This window comes from Acyrthosiphon pisum, chromosome A2 (genome assembly GCF_005508785.2).
Source record: "Acyrthosiphon pisum isolate AL4f chromosome A2, pea_aphid_22Mar2018_4r6ur, whole genome shotgun sequence".
Classification (NCBI taxonomy): domain Eukaryota; kingdom Metazoa; phylum Arthropoda; class Insecta; order Hemiptera; family Aphididae; genus Acyrthosiphon; species Acyrthosiphon pisum.
In genome coordinates, this window is record NC_042495.1 from 90,622,503 (window position 1) to 90,649,226 (window position 26,724).

Below are 26,724 nucleotides of genomic sequence, written 5' to 3' on the forward strand. Positions count from 1 at the left end.
ATCGCCGCGACAGTTTCTCGCCGTCGACCGTACCGTTCGGTCCGCAAACGTTTTGCTCGACTTAGCGCGCGAGTGTCCGTATTTATTTTTTTTCCGTGTCCGTGTCCGTGTGTGTATTTTATGTGCGTCCGTCGTTTTACGCGTTTGTGATTTTTTTTTTTCGATTTTTCCGTCGTACGCCGTACGCGAGCCGGAGACACTCCTAAGTGTCAAACAACAATAATAATATATTCTTATAATAATAATTATTATTTTTTTTTTTGGGGAAAATTAGAAAGAAAAAAATCGTAAAATTTTTTTTCCCGTTTTTCTCACGCGATGTGCGTCCGGTGACGGTTTCGGGAGTGAGTTTTTTTTTTTTTTTTTTGACCCCCGACCGACCGATTGCTGCCGAAAACTGTATACCGCCGACGATGACGTACCGTCAACGATACGCCGCCGGCCCGTTGGCGTGGCTGCTGATGTCGGTGCTGGTGTCGCTGTCGGGCACCGCTTGCGCCAACAACGGCGACCCGGTGTGCGACTGGCAGCGCGTGATGGCCGCGGACGAGGCGCAGCCGCTGCGCGTCGTGCTCAAGTGCTCGTTGCGGACCATCAACAACGCGGACAGCGTTATATCTAACCTGACGTCCGCCCAAATGGACATGATCACCAGCCTGACGCTCAAGTGTAGCGACGTAATATTTTTCGAGAGCAGCCTGGAGAACAGCTTCCTCACGCAGCTCCGGCGCCTCAACCATCTGGACCTAGAGTACTGCAAGATCAAGTACGTGCCACCCGCGGTGCTCAGCACGTCCAGGGAACTAAAGAAATTGCGCATCCGTACCCACAACACCGACTGGTCCGCCATGACCATGGATTTCCATTCAGACAGCCTGCGCGGGCTCGTCCAGCTCCGGGAACTCGACCTGTCCGACAACAACATCTGGAACCTGCCGAAAGAGCTTTTCTGCCCGCTGGTCGGACTCGCCAACCTGAACCTCACCAAAAATCGGCTGCAGGACGTGTTCGAGCTGGGCTTCTCGGACTGGGGAAACGGTCCGACAGCACCCGGTAAGACGTGCAACACCGCGCTTGAGGACTTGAACTTGGCCAACAACGACATCATATCGATGCCCGATAACGGACTGACCAGCCTCAGGGCGCTGAAAAAATTGTACTTGCAAGAGAATCAGATCAACCAGATCGCGGACCGCGCATTCGTCGGACTCACGTCCCTCAACGTGCTGAACGTGTCGAGCAACCGGCTTTCGGCACTGCCACCCGAACTGTTCCATTCCACTCGGTATCTGCGCGAAATTTACCTGCACAACAACTCAATAAACGTACTTGCGCCGGGATTACTTGAGGGACTCGACCAGTTGCTCGTGTTGGACATGTCGCACAACGAGTTGACCAGCACCTGGGTGAACCGCGACACGTTCTCCGGTCTCGTCCGGCTGGTGGTCCTCAACCTCGGCCACAATCAGCTGTCGAAAATCGACTCGCACGTGTTCCAGGACCTGTACAGCTTGCAGATACTCAATCTCGAGCACAACAACATCGAAATGCTGGCGGACCAAGCGTTCGCCGCACTCAGCAACCTGCACGCGCTCACGCTGTCGTTCAACAAACTCAAGCACATCGAACCGCTGCACTTTTCCGGGCTGTACGTCATCAATCAGCTGTTCTTGGACAGGAACCGCATCGATACGGTGGACGAACACGCGTTCCAAAATTGCACGAACCTGCACGACTTGGGCCTGTACGGTAACGCCCTCCGGCAGGTGCCCGCCGCCCTGTCCAAGCTGCACATGCTCAAGACGCTCGACCTGGGCGGTAATGTCATCAGGCACGTGAAAAACGCGTCGTTCGACGGACTCGACTTGCTGTACAATTTGATATTGTCCAATAACGAGATCGGCAACTTGACCGCGAACACGTTTTCCACGATGCCTCTGCTCCAGGTTCTGAACCTGGCCTTCAACCGACTGACGCACGTTGACCAGCAAGCGTTCGGTACGTCCAACAAGCTGCACGCCATCCGGCTGGACGGTAACGCGCTGTCAGATATAAACGGTATGTTCGACGGCTTGTCCAAACTGGTGTGGCTCAACGTGTCCGACAACCAAATCGCGAATTTCGATTACTCGTACTTGCCGTCCAGCGTCGAGTGGTTGGACATGCACAAGAACGCCATCAGCAACCTGGGCAACTATTACGTGCAACGCGACACGATACAAATAAAAATGTTGGACGCCAGTTTCAACCGCCTCACCGAGATCACAGACACGTCGATACCGGACAGTGTGGAAAACGTGTTCCTCAACAACAACCTTATACACAAAATCAAAATCAACACGTTCCTGCGGAAGGCCAACCTGTCCCGAGTGGTTTTATACGCCAACAAAATGGAATACATCGACATCGCCAGTTTGCGGCTGGACCCGGTGCCGGAGAGCAAGGAACTGCCGCAGTTCTACATCGGTGACAACCCTCTGAAATGCGACTGCACCACCGAATGGCTGCAGCGCATCAACCAACTGAGCGTGCAGCGCCAACACCCCCGCATAATGGACATGGACTCGATCATGTGCCGGCTGGTTCACTCGAAGACCGAAAAGTACAAACCGCTGTTGGACCTGAAGCCGTCGCAGTTCCTGTGCGAGTACGAGTCGCACTGCTTTTCCGTGTGCGAATGTTGCGACTTTGACGCGTGCGACTGCGAGATGACGTGCCCCGACAACTGCACGTGTTACCACGACCACGTTTGGTCGTCCAACATCGTGGACTGTTCGAACGCCGGGTACAAATCCATCCCGGCTCGGATCCCGATGGACGCGACCGAAATATATCTGGACGGCAACGATCTGGGTGAACTGTCCAGCCACGTTTTTCTCGGCAAAAAGAAATTGCAAGTGCTGTACATGAACAACAGCAACGTGGTGTCGCTGCACAACAAGACGTTCAACGGGGTGCCCGACCTGCGGGTGTTGCACATCGAGAACAACCAGCTGGACCGGCTCAACGGCGGCGAGTTCGAGACGCTGCCCAAGCTCGCCGAACTGTACCTGAACGACAACCGGATCACGAGCGTTGCGAACCGATCGTTCGCTCCGCTCAAGTCGCTGCAAGTGCTGCACCTAGAAAACAATCAGATCAACGAGTTTCGACCGTGGCAGCAACTGAACGCGGCCAACACGCTGACGTCCGTCTCGCTGGCTGGCAACACGTGGCTGTGCGACTGCGACGTGATCGTCGGGCTCGAGGGGTGGCTGAAGAACAACGATTACCCGCCGTCGACGATGCTGTGCTCGGACAAGATGACGCCGGTGGCCTCGGCCATCCAAAAGTGCCAGTCGGAGCGCGACACCGGGCCCAGCATCCACCGGCCGTTCTACAACACGTCCGTGCTGGGCACCGACTACGTGCCGTTCGTGGCCGCCAGCCTGGCCTTGTTCATCGTCGTGTTCGTGCTGGTCGCTCTGGCCCTGGTGTTCCGCGAGGACCTGTGCTTATGGGCGCATTCCCGGTACGGTGTGCGCGTGTGCAAGTCGCCGTCGTCCAGCGAGACGGACAAGCTGTACGACGCGTACATGGTGTACAGCATCAAGGACGAAGAGTTCGTCAACCACATACTATCCACCAGCCTGGAGCGGTTCGGGTACAGCCTGTGCCTGCACTACCGGGACATACACGTCATCAGCCCCGCGTACCTGATGGACAGTTTCCTCGGGGCGTCGGACGCGTCCAAGCGGATAATCGTCGTGCTGTCGCTATCGTTCCTGCAAAACGAATGGGAAAAACCGGTGTTCCGGACCGCGTTCCAGGCGTGCCTGGAACGGGCCAAGACGAAAAAGCAGTCGGTGGTCGTTTTGCTGACCACCACGATCACGCCGGACCGGGAGCTACAGGCGCTGCTCAAGTCGTGCGACGTGGTCACGTGGGGCGAGAAGCGGTTCTGGGACCGACTCCGGTACCTGATGCCCGACCCCAAGCCCATGGCCAGCGCCGGCGGTGACCTGAAGAAAGTGATATGCGACGGCCGACCCGTGGCCAGGTACACGGCCGCTCCAACGTCCCTCGAGGCGTGGATCCGCATGAGCCCGGCCTCTGTGACGCAGTCGCAGGCGCCCACGCAGAGCTCGTGCATGTCCGAGGAATCGTCGCAGAGGACCACCGACGAGGACGAGGACCCGTCCAACCACAGTTACGTGTCCATCGATTACCAGCAGAGGCATAAGCTGCACCACGTGTACAGCAGCATACCGGACCCGATTTACAATCAAGCCGGAGGGAGGACTTATTTCGTTTAGAGTACATGATAGTACCGTCATCATAGTCGGTGAGTAAAAAATAATAATCATATTATAATAATTAGGTACGCAACAGCAATAATAATAATAACGATAATAATCATACCAAACGACTACGACAGTCTAGTTCGAGTGGATTTCCTTATACAGGAAACTGCGGCGCTCGATAATTTGCGGTCTCGAAGTCACGTTTTTTATTTATTTATTTATTTTTTATATGTGTTCTGTCTGCACCTCGCGAAATATCTCTTACTCTCAGATATTCTCCGAGCGCAGACGAGCAAAAAAGAATAATACTGTTAGAGAAAAACCAATAATATAATATAATAAAAGTCCTAATATTAGTATTATTATTTTTACATTCGTAGGTACCTATATAAAAAAAACACACACACACACGGTAATAGATATACTCAGCGTCCCGCGAAAACCATATAATATTATGTAATTTACGCAGAAAAACAACATTCTAATTGCCACGATTCGCGTGCGCGCGAGCACACAAACGATGACGCGTTTACCTAGGTATATAGTCTCAAACCGTATAGTTTTCTTGCACGACGGTTAATTATTATTAATATCGTCCTCAGCGCTTCCCGTTCGACATTTAATAAACTACCGACCGTCGAGTATCTTTCTTTTTTTTTACTCCGCTCCGGGATCGTCACCGACCGTCGCATTATAATATAATAATATAATATAATATTTTGAATATTCTAATGAGCCATCTCCTCCGTGACTTACGGGTGGGTGTAGGTGGGTACTTTGTGTACCCGTTGCGTCGTACAAGTCGTTAATAATAAAATAATCATCGTCACGATAAAACGCGACCAGGAGGAGATGCGCGCGGACCGTCGCGCGACAGCCACGACGACAATTCGTCTCCCGCTTGATTTCCGGGCAATCACGACCGCGGCGCGCGCTCATGCCAAACAACGCACCGCGCGCGCGACAAAAATCAAAAAACGATAAAGTGTGTGGGCAGTGCGCGTGCATGATGAGATACGCGGCGAGCAGGAGTGAAATAGTAATAGTAAAAAAATAAAATAAACCAACACGACTAATCCCGAATATCTACACAACAGTTTACGTCCATGTACCTTATATATATCGACGGCACATAGTTCGGAAATTATTGGTTTTACGTCGAACCGGTTTCTCTACATATTATTTTTTTTTTCTTCACCACCATTTTTTTCCTTCGGAAATTTCGCTTCTGCCCGTAGATCGTTATTTTTTATTTTTTTTAACGATATACGCCCAACGTTAATTGCCCCGATCCTGTTTTTTACCGATTACTTAGGTTCTCTCTGATCAAATATTAATTTAAAATATATATTTATACATGTACCTATATATAATATACAATATATGCTGTGGGTATAGGTTTTGTATAATATTATTATATTATCATACGCTCGGCCGATATTCGGCACGCTCCTTCCCCCACCCCACCCCTTGCACAATATTACGCGTACATATTATGATTCGTTGTCGCGCGGTGACTATATTATATTAGTTGCATAGGAAATTAGTACTTAAACAAACTAACGGAACGTGAAGTAGCCAAAATGAATGATGACTATACCTATATAATATATATTATATGGCCGGCAATTATATGACGTAGTACCTAACCGTTTTACGCAGACGACGGTGACTTGTCGAGGCCCGCTAATTTTTTTCGGATATAGGTACTCGCCGAAAACGTACAAATGTGAACCTAAAAAAAAAGATGCGACAGACACCCCGTGGCGAAGGATCGTGTAACGGCAGTTACTTGTTGTTAAATGATAATATAAATAAAAAAAAAATATATGTTAAGTATTTATTTTATGAGCACAAAAAGAAATTAAACATCGAGTACCCTGCTGAATGTCCTCTGACGACCCTACGGTACCTATGGACCCAGAATTCATGTCTTTGTTCCAACGCAACGGTAACACGGGATTTTTTTCAATTGTACCTACCTACTGGTTAGTGGGCATACACGTAACCGTACGTTCTTTTGAGAATTCTTTTTACAGTATAGTATATAAATATTATATCGTATGACGTCGTTTTTTTCCTGCTTCGTACAAATAAATAATATTATTTGTATCAATACCAATATAGAACGATAATATGCAATATTCGTGCAAACGCATTATTAGTAGATACAACTATTATGTTGTTATCCTGGAATTTGAACACTCGGTATGGAAAAAAAAACCGACTGGATCGAGTTTATAGTTCGTGTGATTTACACGAACAAAAAATAGTTGTGACATTCTATGAGATGTTGATAATCGAGTCCGACGGTTTTCATCGTACAAGGAGACGGACAAAAAACCATGTGATAAATAACAATTATGTATAGGTACTCATAATAATGTATATAAGCGAGTAGTACTTACTAATATTACACTTGTGTTTTCATAGTAACTCTCGAAACGCATTGCGTTTTTTTCTTTCATTGTAACATTAAATTAACCGTGTGTATAATAACATCATATTATCGACGCTCGTTAATAATATAATAATATAGCTAATCACTGGTTTCGGAGTGAACCTGCAAAGATGGAATTAATTTCATTTAAATTTAAATCCTCCACGTGACGACGAAGGTCCGGTGGAAAAATTCGCATCGCTGTAATATTGTAATGATCGGCCGGGGATGGAGGGGGGAGGGCACAGGAGAAATACGAAAAAAATGCCTTTATTATTGCGCGACTCTTCTCCTCACGCGCGTCCTTTGCGCCGTACTATAGCTTTCTCCTCCCGTCGTCGTTCTGCTCGTCTGTTTGTTTTTTCTTCCACCGGTCGTGCACGTCTTGTTAGCGTCCTCATCTGTGCATATATATATAGTTGTAATAGTCGTACATAAATAATATAATAATATAGGTATATAATATTATATGCACGTGGAGCGTAAAAATGTTTCCTCGTCCACCGTAGTCGCCGCCGCCGCCGTTGTCTCTTGTCTGTGTGCGTGTGTGTGCATGGCCGGCGGTCGGATCGGTTTCCAATTCCTATGTATATACATATAATAATATATAGTACCTATATACATACTGTTTATGTGTAATACATGCGTATAGGGTACCCGCGATGAAAATTACTGTTATTATGACGAACGGACGATTAGTAACGGTCTGCGCCGTGCGCGCACGGCGGCGGCTACCTATTTACAATAAGGGCATTTTTTTGTTCTTCTTCTTTACATGCAGCAGTTATATATATTATACTCTTCACGAAATAATAATATTACTCAGGCATCATATACTGCATGTACGCACGCACGATGCTGTTCGACAACAGAATGTTATACTGCTGAAAGAAGGGCAAAAAAAAAAATCACTATTGGCATCTCCCACCGAGACGACGATAATATAATTTTGACCGTGAAAACGCGATTCCTGTCGGTTTTTTTGTCCGTGTGAAATCGTGGGTGCTTTTTTCGATCGTCCATTCAAGAAGAATGTGACCCTAATGCGCGAGTTGCTCGCACCACGTGTTCCTCCGGTCCACCGTCGTCTCATCGCCCGTGTACCTATACCTATATAGGTACCTCGTCATGTTATTATATATTATATTATAGTTATAATGTTATAGTCTGAACGCGCGCGCACTCGGTCCCGTCGTCGAGATATTTTCGATTTCGTTCTTCGCGAACAACGCACGAATCATGATGATTATATATGTACCGGTCGCCTCCGGGCCCTCGGATATACCTTAAGTGGGCTTGTCAGTAGGTATACTAAATAAAATAAAAATAATAATAATAAACAAAAAGAACACCGGATTTCCACGCTACTTTCTCGACCGTGTAATTTTTATTAACTTCCCCTCCCAGGGGCTTCTTGTTGTTGACGCTGCCGCTGCATATAGTTATATATATAATATATACATACAATATGTGTTTATAATACATATATATATTTATATATGTACACATTTACCTGCAGCAGCTAACTGCAGCTAACCATCTTATTTATAATTTTGTACGCAGACAACGCCGGTATACTTGACTTGAAATTCAACGAGCCAAGCACTCCCAAAATGTCAATTACATATTTTATGTTACATAACGAGTTCAGGCGTACAATAATAATATATACACAAAATAATAATAATATAATCGTCTTCCACACGCGTGCACAACTTGGCGGCTGATGTATGGCGTGAACGACATTTTTTAACGAGCTCGGTAAATTAATATAACTATATTATATAGCAAACTCGACTAATCCGATTAAAAAAAAAAAATTGTCGTTTGCTTATGTAAGTCGTGTGCAAATTGATTCGTGTCCTTATTAATATTATTAGGGTCCTATCGTGGACAAAAAAAATAAAATTATCATTTCCTCATAAATCATTGAAATTAATATTAATGTTTCGTTACAAGCAGTTTTTATCGTGTAGAAAAAATTGGCACCGTCGTAAAATTACCAATTCGTCGATCGACAGAACAAATGAAAATTGTAGAATTTTTAAGCGCAACGTTCGCTATTGCACTGCATCGTTTACTTTAAGACGGTCGGTGTTTTTTTTTTATTTTTTAAATTAATATTCTCCGTATAGAATCGTCTCGAGAATTCCAAAGTCTTGCCGTCTAGACAGTAGACACGAAGGCGTACAACACTACGCGGAGGGGTTTATATCTACGACCGAATTGGATTGTTTGTTAATTGAAATTTCCATGGGGAGGCGGCGGTCAATTCGATTACACGAAAGACCGCGGGACGGTATGCGCACGACGACGAATTTTCCCATTGCTCGTTCGCGAGTGTGTGTGTGTGTGGGGGGTCGATAGAAAAAAAAACATCATATACCTACGACCCGTAGGTATTAGGTACCATAGAGGAGGCGACCGACCGGTAAGAAGGGAAAAGACTAAAAAGTAATAAAGAAAAAAAGACAGAACGTGTATATACACAGTGTTGTAGTACGCATCTAATATAATAATACGGTATCCTCCCTGCAATTAGCAGCGAGCCTAGCTGCAGGTCTCTGGCGAAAACAAAACAAACAGACGAAATAAAAAAAATGTTCTCGAAACCGTGACTAGCGACGAGCGCCAATGTATATAATATATTATATTATATACACGGTGCGGCCGCCGACAGGGGGAACGGGTGTACATAATTATTACAGAGTTATGTTCTATCTTTTTAACGTCTCGTTAACGTCCTGACGTTAAAATTAACAGTTTCCCTCCCTTTGATCGTCCACACACACACACACACACACACACACGTACGTGTATACACATTAAGCATTATACTCACACGCGCACGCGCATACACATCACATTTATATATTATATATATATACATTTTTTCTCTATACCTTTTTCCTTTGTAAATCATCCTCTTCCTCCCTCTCACCGCGCGTGACTCAATACCGACATTTCGCAATTAAGGACATCAGTGGCGGCGGTGGCGGCGGCGGGGATAGGACGTATTGAGTCTGTGTGATTAGATCCCCCTCCCCACTACCGCCGTTCGCCGTGCGACTTAATTGATATGTCAATTTGAGACTCGTTTTCCCGCTATATACATATATATATATATATATATATAACTTATCTATATATAATATGTACGTGAAGTCGGTCGTGATCCCGAACGGGGCACTAATGAGGTGTGCTCATCGCAAAAGGTTTTTCGCCGATTTCTATCGAGGGGCACCGTCCCGGGAAACAATGCAGCCGATTTGCGGGACTTTTTTTTCTCTTTTTCCTTTTCCATTTATTTTTAAATTACCGTGTTTTCGTGCGATTCCCCGAGTAATTATTACTATCATATTATAGTCGTCGCCTCTTCCACTGTAATAATAATAATATAGTCATTTGCGTCGGTCCCTCGCGCACGCGTTATTTCATATAATATAATTTAATATAATATAAGTAGCTTAATCGGACAACGATCGTTGCACGGTTTGCCCTTAACGGAAGAATCTCCCCGTATCTCGCGTGCGTGAATATTATTAATACGCCTTTAGAGATAAAACATAATATTGCTCGTGTAGTTTCCTATAATATTGCATATAGGTACGTGTATCGATTTCCGTAAGATCGTGTGCTGTTGTTGTATAAATATTCGTTTTTGTCGCCACCGTGGCGTTGAAGTCTCGTGTATAGATGCGAAGACCGTGCGCCTCGCGTTTTAAACTCGATCTGTACGCGATAACCACTTATACCATCAGAGACCAACTATTATACCTATCTACCATAATATGCCTACACTGGGAGAACGAAAACAAAATCCGCCGATTCAACGCGCTATCGTCTCATCTTTATAATTCAATTACCAGTAGTCCGTCCGATTACACGCACGGTGTGTATTATAATATATTTACATAATAAGGACAAAAAAATAAATATCACCACCAAAAGACCTCGTCATAGTATAATATACCGCTCGCGATATTTAAAACGTTAATAATTAATGACATTTTATCTTTTGATGAGCTCGAGCGCTTAATAATGGTATATTCACTACGTCGGTACCATTATAATATACTGAATAGTGTCCATGATATTGTTTAATACGCACACACACATATATATATATATATCATATATATGTATAAACCTATATATTACTATGCGCTGTCGTAAAATAAAAATGTAAATGTGAAATCTGATACACTCGTGTATTTTTTCTCATATTTTTAAAATTATGGTCGTAATTATAATATAATATCTCTGGACCGTTAAATCCGTCATTCTATTATCGCGACTGTGTGTGTTGCACTTTACGTTGTCGTTTGAATGTTTGATGCCGAAACTCGTCAATATAATATGGTAGGTATATATGGGTATAATAAAAAAAAAGAAAAAGAAAAATTAACCGTGGGAGAAGTACGGTAATAACAATAAATCCAAACGATTTTTTCCTCGTAACAACACGTCATGACCTTGTCGTCGGCGCAATCGGTGCGTCGAGTTATCTGCACGTTATAACATTATGTCCGGTGCAGCGGTAGATAACATAATATTTTTGTCGGATTTCGGCTATTTAGTACAACGATCGTAATAATAATAAACAATATTCACGTCCGTGTCGCCCGTCATACGCACACGGAAGCGCGTTTCCACTATACCTCATGTCATATACTGCTTCGTGGTAATATAATATTTTAATATAATACAAATTTTAATACCGCATACTAGGTGTACTGTACAAAATAATATATTACCGTGTATTTTATGCGTGTAAAACTACCACGACGACGACGGTTGTGTTCGGGCACAGCACACAATAACTGGGCACGCACGTAATTATCTCTGGTCCGAATTAACGAGCCGTTCAATTTACACACACGTATATATTATATAGGTATAGTGTGTACGTATCATATTATTATAATACTCGGCTCTGGTAAACAAACACGACCGCGTGCGACGGCGGCCGCCACACTATATTATACGACTGTTGAAAATATACTATAAATAATAACAGTAGGTAATGATAAAAAAAAAAAAACCGAAAACCGCGAGAAAAATTCTCATAAAGTCATAACACACACTCGTATATTATTATAATAATAATAATAATAATAATAATAATATAATAATTAATATTATATTATTATAATGCTAGTATAGATAATTGTTTCCCTCCGCCGCGGCGAAGGCCTCCTGCGACCGTTTTTATTATTTTTAATTATAATAATATACCTACGTGTGTAAAGAGGAATATAATACTCTCAGCAATTCTCTCTCTCTCTCTCACACACACACTCTCTCGCCTCTCTGTCCACACGTTTGTAATATGAAAATACTCGTTTATCCATTTCACCGATATTAATAATATTACTTGTAAAATATGTTATAAAAATCGTCGTATATTCGACGCGATGACGGCGGTACCGATATATTTTATGCGCAATCAATAAATACCGAGGGGGGGGGGCATCCTCCGCAGCCGCATCGTAAGGTCGTATGTGTCCGTCCCATGCACATTTAGTGTGTTTACACGCACCTGTCGGCTTTGGAATAATTGGTCATTATTTCTGCGCATAAATCATCGTCGAGTTTACACACATATATAACATAATAATAATATGTATACCTGCATAAAGTGTAATAATAATATTATTATCACATATAGGTCTTGTATTATAGATATTATGTGGTGGCTTCGAGTCGTGGTGGCTAAATGAGAAACTATACGTACAGCGCGTGCACACACACACACACACACACACACATACACACCCCCGGCCTGTGTAGACTGGTAGGAAGGTTGGTATATACTCTGGTATATACGGTTATATAGGTATACTATCCGAAGGTAGTACGTGTGTCTGCAGACGTGTTTAAACTGGTTCTCGGCCTGAACGCGGCTTATTAGCAGCGGTATTATTATTATATTATATTGTATTGGTTTTCGGTTACCCGGTCACAATTACTTTTTATTTTTATATCGGCGTGAGGTGTTTCTGGTGAAATACTGAAATATGATGATAAACCGCCGCCGCCGCGAATGACCACATTACGTCTGCGGTAATCGGACCCTCGGGCCGGTTTTTGTGCGCTCGGAGTACAATATTTTTATTCGACGGGGTCACGGGGAGACAACGAACAGCTGAGAGTTATTGGTGGCGAGGGACGAGGATCGGATGGCTGCCGCGGATTCTTAGAAACAGAAAATTTGTCCGGTGGTTCTTGTCCATTCTTGTCGCCCTCGTTCGCATATTGTTCGAATCACAAGTATTGCGCGGTCGTCCGCGTCAGTCCCCATGTACACGCCAATAATAATTTATAATTTATTGTCCGAGAATTTTCGCGCCTGTATACATCCCCTCGAGTAGGAAAACGGCTCCGTCACTCGCCCTCGCTCTCTCTTATTATTTCTTTCTTTCGGATGACATACCGCGATTGGTTTTCGGCCACAAGTACCTTCACCACAATACCGCGGTTCTATACAAAAAGCATACAATACATTATTAAACCTTATATATTGTAGCTGGTACAACAGTCTGGACAAACACCCGTTCGAATTCGCGGACGGTAACGATTTTTTTTTTTTAATTTTCATATATCGCTATGTCACCGCCACCAATATGACCTATGCAACTGCCCTCGCTCGTTCTCTCTCTATCTCCATCCCTCTCTCTCTCTATCTGCTCTCTTTCTCTCCGGTATATACCTGCCTACCTACGTATAATATTATATTTACCCTAATCATTTTTGAAATCGAGAAATTTCGGTGTCAACGCTTAATTAGTAATTACCCGCGATCGATGTCAAAGTCATGCACGTGCCCACCACAATAGACCTATTGCATGTATATATAATAAAGTAATTAATAATTGTTATATTTCATTAACCGCGTGGTATATATAGCAGTAATAGTAATAGTAAATAATATAGGTATTATACATAGTATTATAGCATGACGCGGGCAACCGTGAACGTTAAATATCGAAGAATTTCAATCATAAAAATCTGTTTTCATATATTTTTTTCCGCCAAAAAACATAGATATTGAATTTTTAATGAAAAGTAACGGCTTTTATGCATGGCGAATTGGCAACGGTATATAATACCTATTCTTCGCGTCATCTGTGAGTAGTTGAGGGATTTAAAAAAAACTATATACACGCTATAATGTAATGTATATATCGATTCTTGCGTTTAATCCTTGGCCGATTTCTAATGTCATTACTCATTTTGTGTATCGATGGAACAAAAAAAAATTATCGATATATTTTAGTACAATCACGCACGTCCGTCATCCGAAAAATAAAATTCACTTCCTTCCAAACGCATATTATAATCAATATTTCATCTATTTCGTGTTATAGGTACACAATTGTACCTTAAGGTATAGTATACATCTTTTACATGCAAACGTGGTTAATTTCAACAGTTTACGAAAGGCTAAAAACTGTGATTAACGTTTAATTTTAAATGTAAATAAATTCATTCTAAAATATGAACACGCCTGAAACCGACTACTGGATCCATTAATTCACTTTCCTATACAAACCGACCGCGCAAATCGGGCCCTGGAATCTTGCGAAACATATTATAATCGACATCGATTCTTTTATTTATCGTTTCCTTTGCCGGCCGTCACCGTCGGCGTCTTGTTGCGGCACCGGTTAAACGAACCGGAATCTTCCATACATTTTGACGGATCTCCGCGAGAAACCCCTTGGATATGAAAAATAAATAAATAAATAATAGTAATTAATATAATAATCTTCGAGCCAGAGCGCAGGCACTAGTCTACAACAGCTCTCGACACTACGGTATTTATATTTTATATTATATTATTATACTTATTTCATCGTCCAGAGTTAAATATAACAACTATTCAGTCACAAGGTCGTATCTCTCCCCGGGGTCTAATCGAAGAGTAACAACGAAAATAATAGTATCTCATAATAAAATAATATAATAACGTAATGTATAGAGACAATAAACGTGCGCTAACCTTATGTCCTATATATTATGTTATACTATACCTGTACATGTTATATGCTGCTGCTGCTGCTGCCGCCGCCGCAGTGGCGCAGTGTATTGTGTATACCTCGCAGTGCATTAAATGAGCGGGGCGGGAAGAGGACAGTGTGCGGTAATTTGAGAGAGTGAAGAAAAAAGCATTGTTGGGCCGTGTCACGCATATTACAATTTATTTCACTTGACCGGAACTAGGCTGTTTCGACGGGGCACGGCTAGCGGAATGGTTTTGGAGGGGGTGTACTTAGGTGAGGGGCGGGAGCGGCGGAGTAAGTCTATTGTATATAGTCGGACGAGCACAAGCTACTGTCACATCGTACGCCCACAGTTCACGATTATGGATAAGAATATTATACTGCAGTACCTATCTATATAGTTTCCTGTTCATAGTTGGCGTTATACTGTGCAGTTACGATTGTTACGATACCGCGCACCTAGACGATTTAGATGTATATATATATATAATAACGACGGTAACTGCAGAGTGCAGACCCTATATATTATGATATTATTATGTATATTATCATTTAGAACTGGCCCGGCTAGGAAATTGAAAAGTTCTGCTTCGGAGGCTATAAGTCGGATAAGTATATATCTATATATGTATATTGTAATAACATCATAATATTATATTATAGTGTAGGTACGTAATATTTCTGACGTAACCGATGCACCAACACGTGTCGTACGCATATTATAGAAGATGGTCGTAGATAAGTCGTAAACGTATCCACAACACACACACTTTGCAGATAAATATAGTATTATATAGTCACGAAAACGTACGCTTAGGTACGCAAAACGTGTAGTGTGCATATTAAGTCGAAATCGGATAATACTCGATAATAATATGATAATGACGACGATAATAATAATAAAAAATAGTATTTTAATTTTTGCGACGTTTTCCACACATACCTACACACCGCCCGTTTATCGATTCGATAAATGTCTATATTGATACAGCGATGATCGCGACCGATCGCGCACATCAATTATTGTGTTCATCGGTCATCGGTATATTCATTTTACACGCTCGTACACAATAATATTATTATTCGTAATATGTTGTGTACCTACGCCATATAATTTATTATAAAACTCGCGTGTATAATCGTGTGCAGTAATCGGCCGATATGCATAATATTATCGTACAATATTTGGTAACTATAATAATATATTGTTATTAGGTAATATTGCGCGACGTCCACATAAATACACACCGTGTAAATCGGGGGAGTTAATAATAAATTCTTTGGGTTGCCTCCAAAACGATTTGCATTTAAACGAAAAATAATAATATAATATTAGAGGTATGACGAAAAAATAAAAAATTAAACAATACGTGCGGCGGTCGAGTCTTCGTTGTCGTCGTGGTCGTAGTCTCCTCTTCCCGCAATCCGGAGTGGTGGTGGTTGCGGCGGCGTATGTATGCTGTGGCACGTAGGTACCAGTTTTTTATAATAATAATATGTGCGCGAACGGAAGAACAATGAGACGTATGTATTATAATTACCCCTCTGCGGTCCTCGTAACAATATCATCTCGGTATATTATTATAAATTATTATTTTCCATCTATAAAAATATCGTGAACGTATCGATAGCAATAATTAAACGGTCATTAGGAATGCTCGTGTCGCCCACACGGAGTGCATATCATCATCGTATTTTTAATAATAATATTATAATAAGAAAGCTCTGACGAACAACACAATACAATAGGTAATAAGAGGCGCCCGCCCCCTCCCCCTTCCACTCTCATGCTAAACACAATTTCCGTCGAAACCTTTACATTATCTTTTAATTTTTTAACCGCGGAATATACCCATCACGAGTGATGTATCTTATTATTTTTATAATAATACTGCAGTAGGCACAGGGTGTGCGTCATCGCGGAATACTCGTCATCTATACCGTAAATCGATATTACGTCCGAAAGAACTCGATTCGAACCTCGTCCGGGGCGCCGTTCAAGTCCCCCCGTCGCGTGATGTATATACGGCTTTACCGGAAGACGCGGGAAATATTATATTATATACCTATTACATATTATTATAATATTGTAAAATATACCGGCGCGCGTTGTTTGTCGAAAAAGCGTCTCCGCAAACGCATTAACACGTGTCCGGTCGGGGCCGGATGCGCTCGGTCGGCGAAGCCATGCGCACATGCGCCTTGGGGAACACGATTTTTAAAAACTGATGGCGAAAAAGAAGAAGAAGACGACGAGAGAGATAGGGAGAGATAAACGGCACCCCTCGACCTCGCGCGAAGCCTATAATTTTCGATCGCGCGCGCCGAAGACGATGGGGCAACGGCGACGACGACGACGACGGATCTCCTCCTCGCAAATAATAATAATATAATGACTAAGTAGAAATAAAAAATATACAAAAAACAGTAAATAAACACACACTACGCACACACACACACACACACACACACACACACACGAGTTGTTAGACGCGTAACAATAATAATAATACCCTGGCAATCGTCATCGGTTTGCCGACTCGTTAGGTATTATATACACAAATATATATATATATATATAATAATAATAATATGTGGATAGGCGGTGTTGTGTATATTATTATATACGCTGCTGCTGTTGCTGCTGCTTCGGTTGCGGCAAACCGCACGACGACGGCAGAGCGAAATAGTATAATAATATAATATCATATGGAAACTACGTGCGGCTGTGCGTTGTCTGTTGGTTTTGGTGCGGTCTGTTTTCGGTTTTTATAAAATATATTCCGCTGCAAGGTCTCTCGCGATTACGAAATAAAAAAAAATATATATAAAAATCCTATTAAAACGTATATTATACTTTTCGGTTTTCACACCCGGTGCTTTATAGCTGGTGTTTTAGGTACCCGGGGCTCGGAATCGCCACTCGCCACTTGTTTTATTGCGCCATTAGCGCGGCGGCGTCCGCGCTGCAGTCGTAGGCGTACGCATTACGATTTTATTTAAATATCATTGTCATCATCAGTGTATATATATATATACACGCTGGTAGGTACCTATCATAACAATATTATATTATATAGGTATGATAAGGCCGAATGAAAATAATAATATGTCCATTTCGACGACTATCGTATCGCGACCTAGTGCCATGTTATGACAATAATAATCGAATTATCGCTCGGTATGATGTGTGTCGCCGATCGAATCAACGATTATAAATCTACGGCCGCAGCACTCTCGCCTGTCGGAATGGTATTGTGTGTTGGGTCGCGTTTTTCGGCTGGTTACCCGATGGTTATTCTTTTTTATATATTTTTTACTTTTTATTACTTTTTTTTAGAAATCGACCCGCGCCATTTACCCACCTACCTACATATAATATGCATGTATATATATATATACACCAATATTGCGCGCGGCACCCATTGTTAACGATTATAATATTATATTATATTATACAGTACGGGTAATGATGTTTCGATAATGAAATTTAGTTTTACGAAAGCGGCGGACCCGGGTGAGTGTCGGTGGGGTGGTGGTAGAGGACGCCGCCGCCGCCGAAGACCGTTTAATCCGCCGAGTTAATTTCCGAACACAATGGGGTAACCTGTACATACGTAGTTATTATGATTTTTTTCCATCCGTATTCGCGATACGAAACGCAGCACACAACACTACTTGTTTTTACTTGCGCGTCCGATACACGCATTTATTAAACGGTTATTTTTTTTTTGCTTTATTATAAGCCGAACAAATGTGAAAATATACTCCGATAAGTATATAATATTCTCGCGTGATTTTTCACGGCGATTGGCCCGCGGTGGAGCTCGTTTCTTGACCGTGCAATTCGAACGAGTTCGTTAAAACGGGATTACTAGGTATATATTATTATTATTATACGAAGATAGAACATAGCCTAACATAGCCTAACCTCCGCTATGTGTACAGCGCTCATTAACAATATACACGGCCCGAAACACGTAACCGTATAATAATATAATAGGTATACAATATACATACACACACACACTATTTGTCTAAAATATTACGTACGCGGTACGCCGAACGCGGCTTGCAACGATAATAATAATAATAATAATAATAAAAATACGGCAGTCTACTTGTTTCTTATTAAAGGTGACTCCAAACCGTTCTCTACAGGACGATTCCCTTATTTTTCGTCAGTAACGCAGTTATTGAGTTCCAAAATTTTTAAATACTTTACCAAACTTCTGTTTTTCAAACGAGAACCTCTATTTACTGGATATTTTTTTTGAAATACTTGGCGTATACCCAAAATACAAAAGTTCAAACGACTAGACATTTTGAATGGCTGAATTATTGAAGAAAAAACTGTGAATCACCCTGTATATAATATACTTGATATACGGCAATCGCATATTTCTCGTGCACCGTGCGTTTAAAATGCATACCACGTGCGTTCTGCGAGCTTATGGTCGTCTAAATTTAACATTTTGCGAAATAACAATAACAATATTATCATTATTATTATGATTATTATACATCATGCGCTGCGAGTTTTACGGTCGATTCGGTTGTAAAATATTGTTGCACGACGTACGCAAAATACTAGCAAACTGACTTACGCGATTAACGCGTAAAAGTTGGACGGCGGAATTCGTTCGACTTGTCGAGTCGGTCGGTGGTGGTGGCGTCGGTGGGTCGCAATCCGTTTAACGAAAACAATAATCGTCAATTAACAACTCAACTTGAGTCTAAACGAGTCGCCGCCGCGCCGACAAAATCGGTAAATTGTGTCGCGAGTTTTGTGTTTATTATTATTGTTATAAATTCAGTGGATAAAAGTATAGTGACGGTAATGATATTTTTTATCCGGCTGTGACACTAGTTTTTCCGTCGTAAATAAGCGAAAATCCTCGATACACACACCGAAAGCGCGCAACTACTGTTTTCAAGCGATTACATCACTTCCCAATATTGTATGATAAATATTTTTACCTAAACTCAAATGGATGAGATTAACATTGTAGATTTAAAAAAAAACCGTACATATTCCAACAATGTATAAATTACTGAAACGACATAATTATTAATTCATAGTTGCCGTAATTGCAAGACTCGTGTCTTAAAAAAATGTAAATCATTGTGACGGCCACGGGCAGATCGACAGTCTGGCTCGGGGTTTTCTTCCCAGGGCTCATATTATTATAGATTATAAATTATAATAATTAATAATAATAAATTGAGAAAATGTAGCAACCCTCATGATACAAGTGCGTATAGCGACGATCGCAACACTATGCATCGAAATCACTGTGACTGTAATTATTGTTATCGTTATTAGTTATTACTGCGCACAAATCGTAAATATCGTAATATCATCGTGTTGATCGATAACTGATTTACAACGAGACCAACAATCCGGACGCATAATATTAAAATAATTATACATTATAATATGCTTGGAGGCGCCATTGCCACCACTGTCCAGCAGTGGCGACGACGTGCGATATCACCACTGACGATAATATTATAGCATACCTAGTTTATTATTATTATTATTATTATTATTATTATTATTACGGAGTAACGTGACCGGTATCGTTCGTGAGAAAGATAAACGAACCCGACAGCTATTTTAATCTGGAACGGACGGGCTATTGGGACGTGGGCACACCGACTGCCCGCAGTTTATGTTATATTATTATTATAATGATATTATGTAAACCGTACTATGTGTAGTGGAAAAAAAACAACGACGACGACAACGACGGAATTACACCAGAACATTATAATATTATTATTATTATTATGCGAGAGTAGCTAGCTGGATCTCCGACGTCCTGGGCCTGGCGTACCGTCGTCGGACGTTGAATAATAATAATAATAATAGTAATATATTATAATAATATTATACCTAATAATAATATAATACGATCCGAGAGACCGATATTATAATATTTTTACGGAAAATACCTACGATGTTTTGCAATTACCGCGTTATACCGTGCATCCGCGCGCCGTGGAACGGACACATGCACACGCGAGATTAGAATATCATTATAATAATAATAATTCCGAATATTATGCTTGTATTGTATTATTATTATTATTTTTTTTAAAAATATTTTCTCCGCACTACCGATTCACACAGCGAGGACGTATATAATAATAAAAAAAAAATCGTAAATGCGAAGAAAAATAACTTGACGAAAAAAATATATAAGCTATTTTATTATTTTATTTTTTTACGTTTGAATTCGTCGAATGCGTCGAATATACGTGTATAATATATACAAGTCATGCACTTGACCTTTTTTTCGAAATCAGCATAGTCCCACTCCACTCTGATACGGTGGGGGAGGGGTTGACTTCCCTGTTCGAGTGGAGTGTAATTCCGCCGCCGCTGTTACTGAGCACTCTCGAATTGCGCCTGTACGTCGTCGCTGGGGAGAAAATAATACGATTATAATATTATAATATATTACCTATAGGTTTACATGACTCCCTATTTGACGATCATCGTCTTAAGTTACGTCTGAATGATAAAATAAGTCGCTAAAAATCTTTTTGGAAATAGTACGCACCATATTGGTTGATATAAGCGGAGACTTCGGGGAAGGGGTTGGCTTAAGTCCGTTTACAACTATAGACAACGGATTCATGACACGTGGCCGAGTCATCACTAAACATATTATTTTCTGACGTGAACCGACAATAATATATCGTAAAACGGTTCGCGAGTATAATGTCGACTGTGTGTACGCTTCTTACCGCGATACAACCATGTTACGCCTGTAAAATATAATATAATAATATTATACCTGCGGACTTTCCTTTCCGATTATCGCAAGTACCGTAACCGCTGAAACGACGACGTACAGTAATAAATAATAATAACGATAATAACAGGTAATGATAATAATAATTATTATCGTTATGATAGTTCATTGTTGTCGTCGTTGTTATTGTTTTTTTTTCCGTCTTTTAGAGTAATAAACCACGACGTCCGTCACGGTCGACCTTTTCCGACTTTACCGGCGCAACGACACCCCGGTCGCGGTATAGGGTTAAGGTGCTCCCCCGTGGTTTGGTATACCGTAGTTATCGTCGCATTCTTTAACAAATTTGGCGAATAGTCCACGAATCGCATCCTGTATTGATATAAATATGATATTTTAAGTAGGTAGGTATAGGTATGATTTAGCTCGCATCAAACTATAACATTGGTTTTTTTCACTCTGTCCGGTTTAAAATTAGAAGCTGCTTCACTTTCACTCGGCTTGCATATTATTTGTTTATTTTATCAGACATCATCATCATATTGGCAGACTGGCGGCATACCTCAGCGTATTTTACTATTAATTGTGTACCCTCCTGAACCCTCCTCAGTCATCACTGCAGTTGTTTTATATTGCACGCGGGTTTTAACAGCGATCAGCGGCGGTTATATCATTGTACGCCGTTTTAAAACCGTCGACGTCCGCGGTAGAAACGTGGTGTGTTATATACCTGTACCACGGTTGTCCGCATGCACAATAATATTGTGTAGGTATATCATTATTTCCTTCTCCTCCGCTGATATTCGAATCACACTGCTTCGTATGCTGCTCACGGAAATGCCAAACGTCCGATTTATCTACTCCACCGCGCATACGATATACATAATAAATATTATTTATATAATGTACACGATGTTAAAATATACGAACGCGAGTTACGTCGACGATAGGAGCGCGCATTTCGTTATAACAATAATATCGTATATATATATATATATGTGTGTGTGTAGATACACCTACCTTATAATATATTATATTATTATTATTACATTATTATTGTGCTGCGGCCGACGATGGTAAAAATTCCGTAGCAGTACACCTCAATGGGAAGAAGAGATTTAATACACACAACTCGCCATTGAACACAGTTTACGACGGCGGTGTATTATATTATTATTATTATCGTACGCATATAACTAGTTTTCTAGTATTTTATTCGACGCGTTATTATTCCATATAATATTATTATAAAAGCCCGTGATGGCGCCTTCGCCGTCGTCGTCGTCGTATGATGCTACCCGTGTATAATAATATAATATGCGTTTGTATAACGATTGGGTTGTAAAAATAAATAGGTAAAAACGTTGTACTATACACACAAAAGCCATATAAAAAATATAATAGCAGTCAACGAATGTGCACCTATATAATATTATAATGCATATAATATGTTATATACGCATATATTATGCACTCGAGGCTGTCATTAGATCCGTTGAAATAAAAAAAAAATTGTAATTGAAATACACGTAAATATGTAATAATATAATACATGGGACGTACTGTAGGTACCTATATAGTTGTAAAACCTTTTTTTTCAGCCCGTTATTGTGTTATTCGTTACTTCCAAATCAACCGACTTTAATCTCCAGCGTACACAAATATTATGCAAATCACAACGGTCACAAAATCAAATTATTCTAATTAAATTGTTTCAAACTCTGCAGGGATAGAAATATTGGTACAACAATAATAATAATACAATAGGTTTAAAGTTTTAATTCTAAGTTTATCAGAGATCCTGAACGGACTGGTACGGATGATAGACTTATCGGCGGCAGCGTTGATGTAATAAATAATAATAACATTGAGTCGATTCATGATTACGGGCGCGCGCACAGACTGGCAAGACGGAGTTTTATCGTTTTAATAATAATATTATTATGTCGTCGCGATGGATAACGCGATTTCGAGGACAACTACCACGGTATACGGACGTTTTTACTGTTTACCATAATATAAAACCATGTGGTTAGACGACTTGGATAAAACGTGTCACACGTCATATTATTATTATTACTATTGTGTCCCTAGTTACCTACGATTGTGAATATTATTTTCGTCTTCTACGCGTTCATCGAGAGTGTTTATCGTCGCTCCATTATGTTCGAGAGGTCTCCCCCTCCACCCCCACTCGCCTCTGGGCTCGTTATGGTTAACCCCTATGACCTGTACAATAACAATGCATAAGAATATATATTTTTTCATAGAGGTAATATTACCATTATTCTTAAATTTTAATACTCAGCACGAACACCTTGCCCAGGTGACAAATGTCGAGTTCACTTCTTTTATTTTCTGGACGGCGTGTTACACGAGTCACTGAAATAATCACGTGGTATCAATATATTAACATAAATTATACGTACTGGATACTGCAGTATTATGTAATATATATACATTAATATACAGTATAATATAATATTATTCGTTATCTGTCTCGGGCTTCGTTGAATTTATTAATGTTATAGGTAATATTGTTGTACAGTACCTATGCGTTTAATTCGGCTATAAAATGTAAAATAAATGTCGCACATACCATGGTTGTGGCGTTCAAAATATTATATTACACCTAGCTTTCAACGGTGGGTGACTTACCAGCATCGTCCACGACTATGGTGCAGCAGTGCGCGTAATAATTCGGAGAGCAAACTTTTTAGCCCCTCGTTGCCAAAAACCGCGAGCGGCGGGGAACCTGCGTCGTCTTCAACGGGCTCATGGGAATACGTCCATTAAGACAGACATATTAAAATAAATTTAATTTAGGTTTTTTACCAACCTTTTTGTTGGTATTTTTGTGTTTTTTTTGCTTTCGTCGTTTCCACGGCAAAATGGTGTCCGCCAATGGTATACCGACCGGAAGTCCGGCCATGGCTGCCGCCGCCGAGTGGGTGCCCCCTCCCCTGTGGTCGACGTCGCCGCAGGTGTATACGCGTATCGTGCGCGCTGGTCAAATTTCCGTTTCGCAAAACGTATTCGAAAACCATTTTTTTTTTCACTATTAAAAAAAAATTTCTCGAAAAAAATACCAATCACGACGTACTATATACCCTTTGCGCGTTATAACACCGTCGCTAAACCGCAATCGCTCCCCTCGAATATGCTTTACATTGTCGGTCGTCTACACAATATAGGCACTGTCTTAAAATATATTATCTACAATATATACATAAGTGGTGTAGTGTTTCACCCAAGAAACCGATACGAAACGGCGGTATTTACTATAATAATATAATATAGTCTTATAATATCTCCCCCCTCTGCGTAGACATTTATTTATATTATATAGGTGCATATCATGCTTATAATACGCTTGCCTATATATTATGACGTATATATATAAACGAAAACCTACATAAACTTACCGCACCTATCTTTGCTTTATAGTGTTGTTTTTGTTTTCGCCACCACGTCTCGTCGTCGTAGTGTTATATGCTCCCCGGCTGCCTGCTAAGGGGGTGGAAAGAAGGGAGTGTGAACGAGAGAGTGAGAGACTGCATCGACAGAGTCGGTGTGCGAGACAGAGATATTATAAAGAGAGAAAATGTGATAAAGAAGAGAGGGAGAGAGATTTATAGAACGAGGCGAGGTGGACGGGGTTCTTCTTACGAGCCGTCGTTGTTTTTCATACAAATCGTCTCATTCCGCCACCGCCACTGTCGCCCCTCGCCGACGCCGCCTGTTTTCCACGAGAAGAAAACTACTTTTTCCGCCTCTTGAATACCCGATGGGAATTTATTATTAATACCGACGGCGTCTCCGCAATTTTAAAATATTCTCCCCATATTTATACCGTTTGTCCCACCACGCCCAATTGTCGTATTTTATATTATTATCTATATGTATAATGTATATAATATAATGATATATGTATATATAAGAGATGCCCGCGAAAATTGCCGTCTTCTTAATGATCGTATAATAATATTATCACTGCCGTTATCTTATTTGCAAACCGTTTATTGTATATACAAAATACATTATTGTGTATAATATAGCGAAATTGGGAGAAAAAAATAACACGAGTAACCATACTATGGCTGCAACATCACGTTGCCTCCCTTCGATCATAAAATCTTATTAGCCATTTCATATTTGTATTGCTGTTGTTTATTAACGCACCCTCTTTCGATTCGTTTATACTAATTACGAATTTTTATTTATTTTTTGTTACAGATAAACCAGAAAATTACCAACCGCCGCCGCCGCAGTCGTCGTCGACTGCAATGCTGGACTTAAACCCATCTGCTTCTTCTTGTCTGTAATTTTAAACGATAAATACTACTTGTAATTATAATATATTGTGTAAATCGAATTATTTTGTAAATAACCTCCGTTGTTATTTCATTTACGTTTTGTTTTAATTTTATATAGATTTTATACAAGCCTATTTTTTTTTTCAAAAAATATTCATTTAATATTTTTTTTTAACCTTCGTTAAAAATGACATACAGGCTAGACATTTTTTAAAAGACTGAAATGGCCTTGAGAGGTTTCATTTTTCCTTGTAGCTAATAAAAAGCCATATTTTTATAATGAAAAAAAAAATACAATGTATTCGGGGGACATTATCCTTTTTTTTTGTATTATATAAAATTGTTAGCGCTTATAATATTATGATGCACTCGATAGGTTAACCGTCGTCGGTTAAATTTTCAATTATTGATCCTGTTCGTCTGTTATTTTGATGATGTTAATGTATAGGCTCGGTCGGATCGTCGGCGTTGAAAAGTTCCTGTAATTTTAATTTCTTCTATAGTAAAAATATTTGAAAAAAAAAATTTAAAATTAAACATTTAAACATATACCGGTGCTTTTTAGAGTCTAGCGACCTAAAACTATAGCTCGACGTTGTGTAATTATTATTATTATATTATTATTATTATTATTATTATTATTATTATTATACTGTTATCGAATTTTTTTGTAAATTTTTTTATACTAACCCAGCGTGTACTTAAAAAACGGACTGGCTCTAAATGCTTAACAGATATGGGAAACCTATTCTCCCCTCGTGTAACTATATTTCCCTCTGTTATTGTATTATAAGTGTTTAGTCTCTATGTGATTTATTTTGTATTATATATATTAGACGCACATTTAATGATGTATTTAATGATGTGTATAAAAAAATAGCTTTAATAAAAAGTCATAATTTATAATGCTCAAAA

At 40.6% G+C, this 26,724-nt stretch overlaps 1 protein-coding gene across 1 annotated transcript; it reads left to right on the forward strand.

Annotated features, from left to right (window-relative positions):
- LOC100167471 (toll-like receptor 6) lies at positions 1–26,724 on the forward strand. The gene is made up of 2 exons (XM_003248912.4): positions 1–4,324; positions 25,730–26,724. The coding sequence occupies exon 1, from the start codon at positions 414–416 to the stop codon at positions 4,293–4,295; it is 3,882 nt and encodes a 1,293-aa protein (XP_003248960.1). The 5' UTR covers positions 1–413; the 3' UTR covers positions 4,296–4,324; positions 25,730–26,724.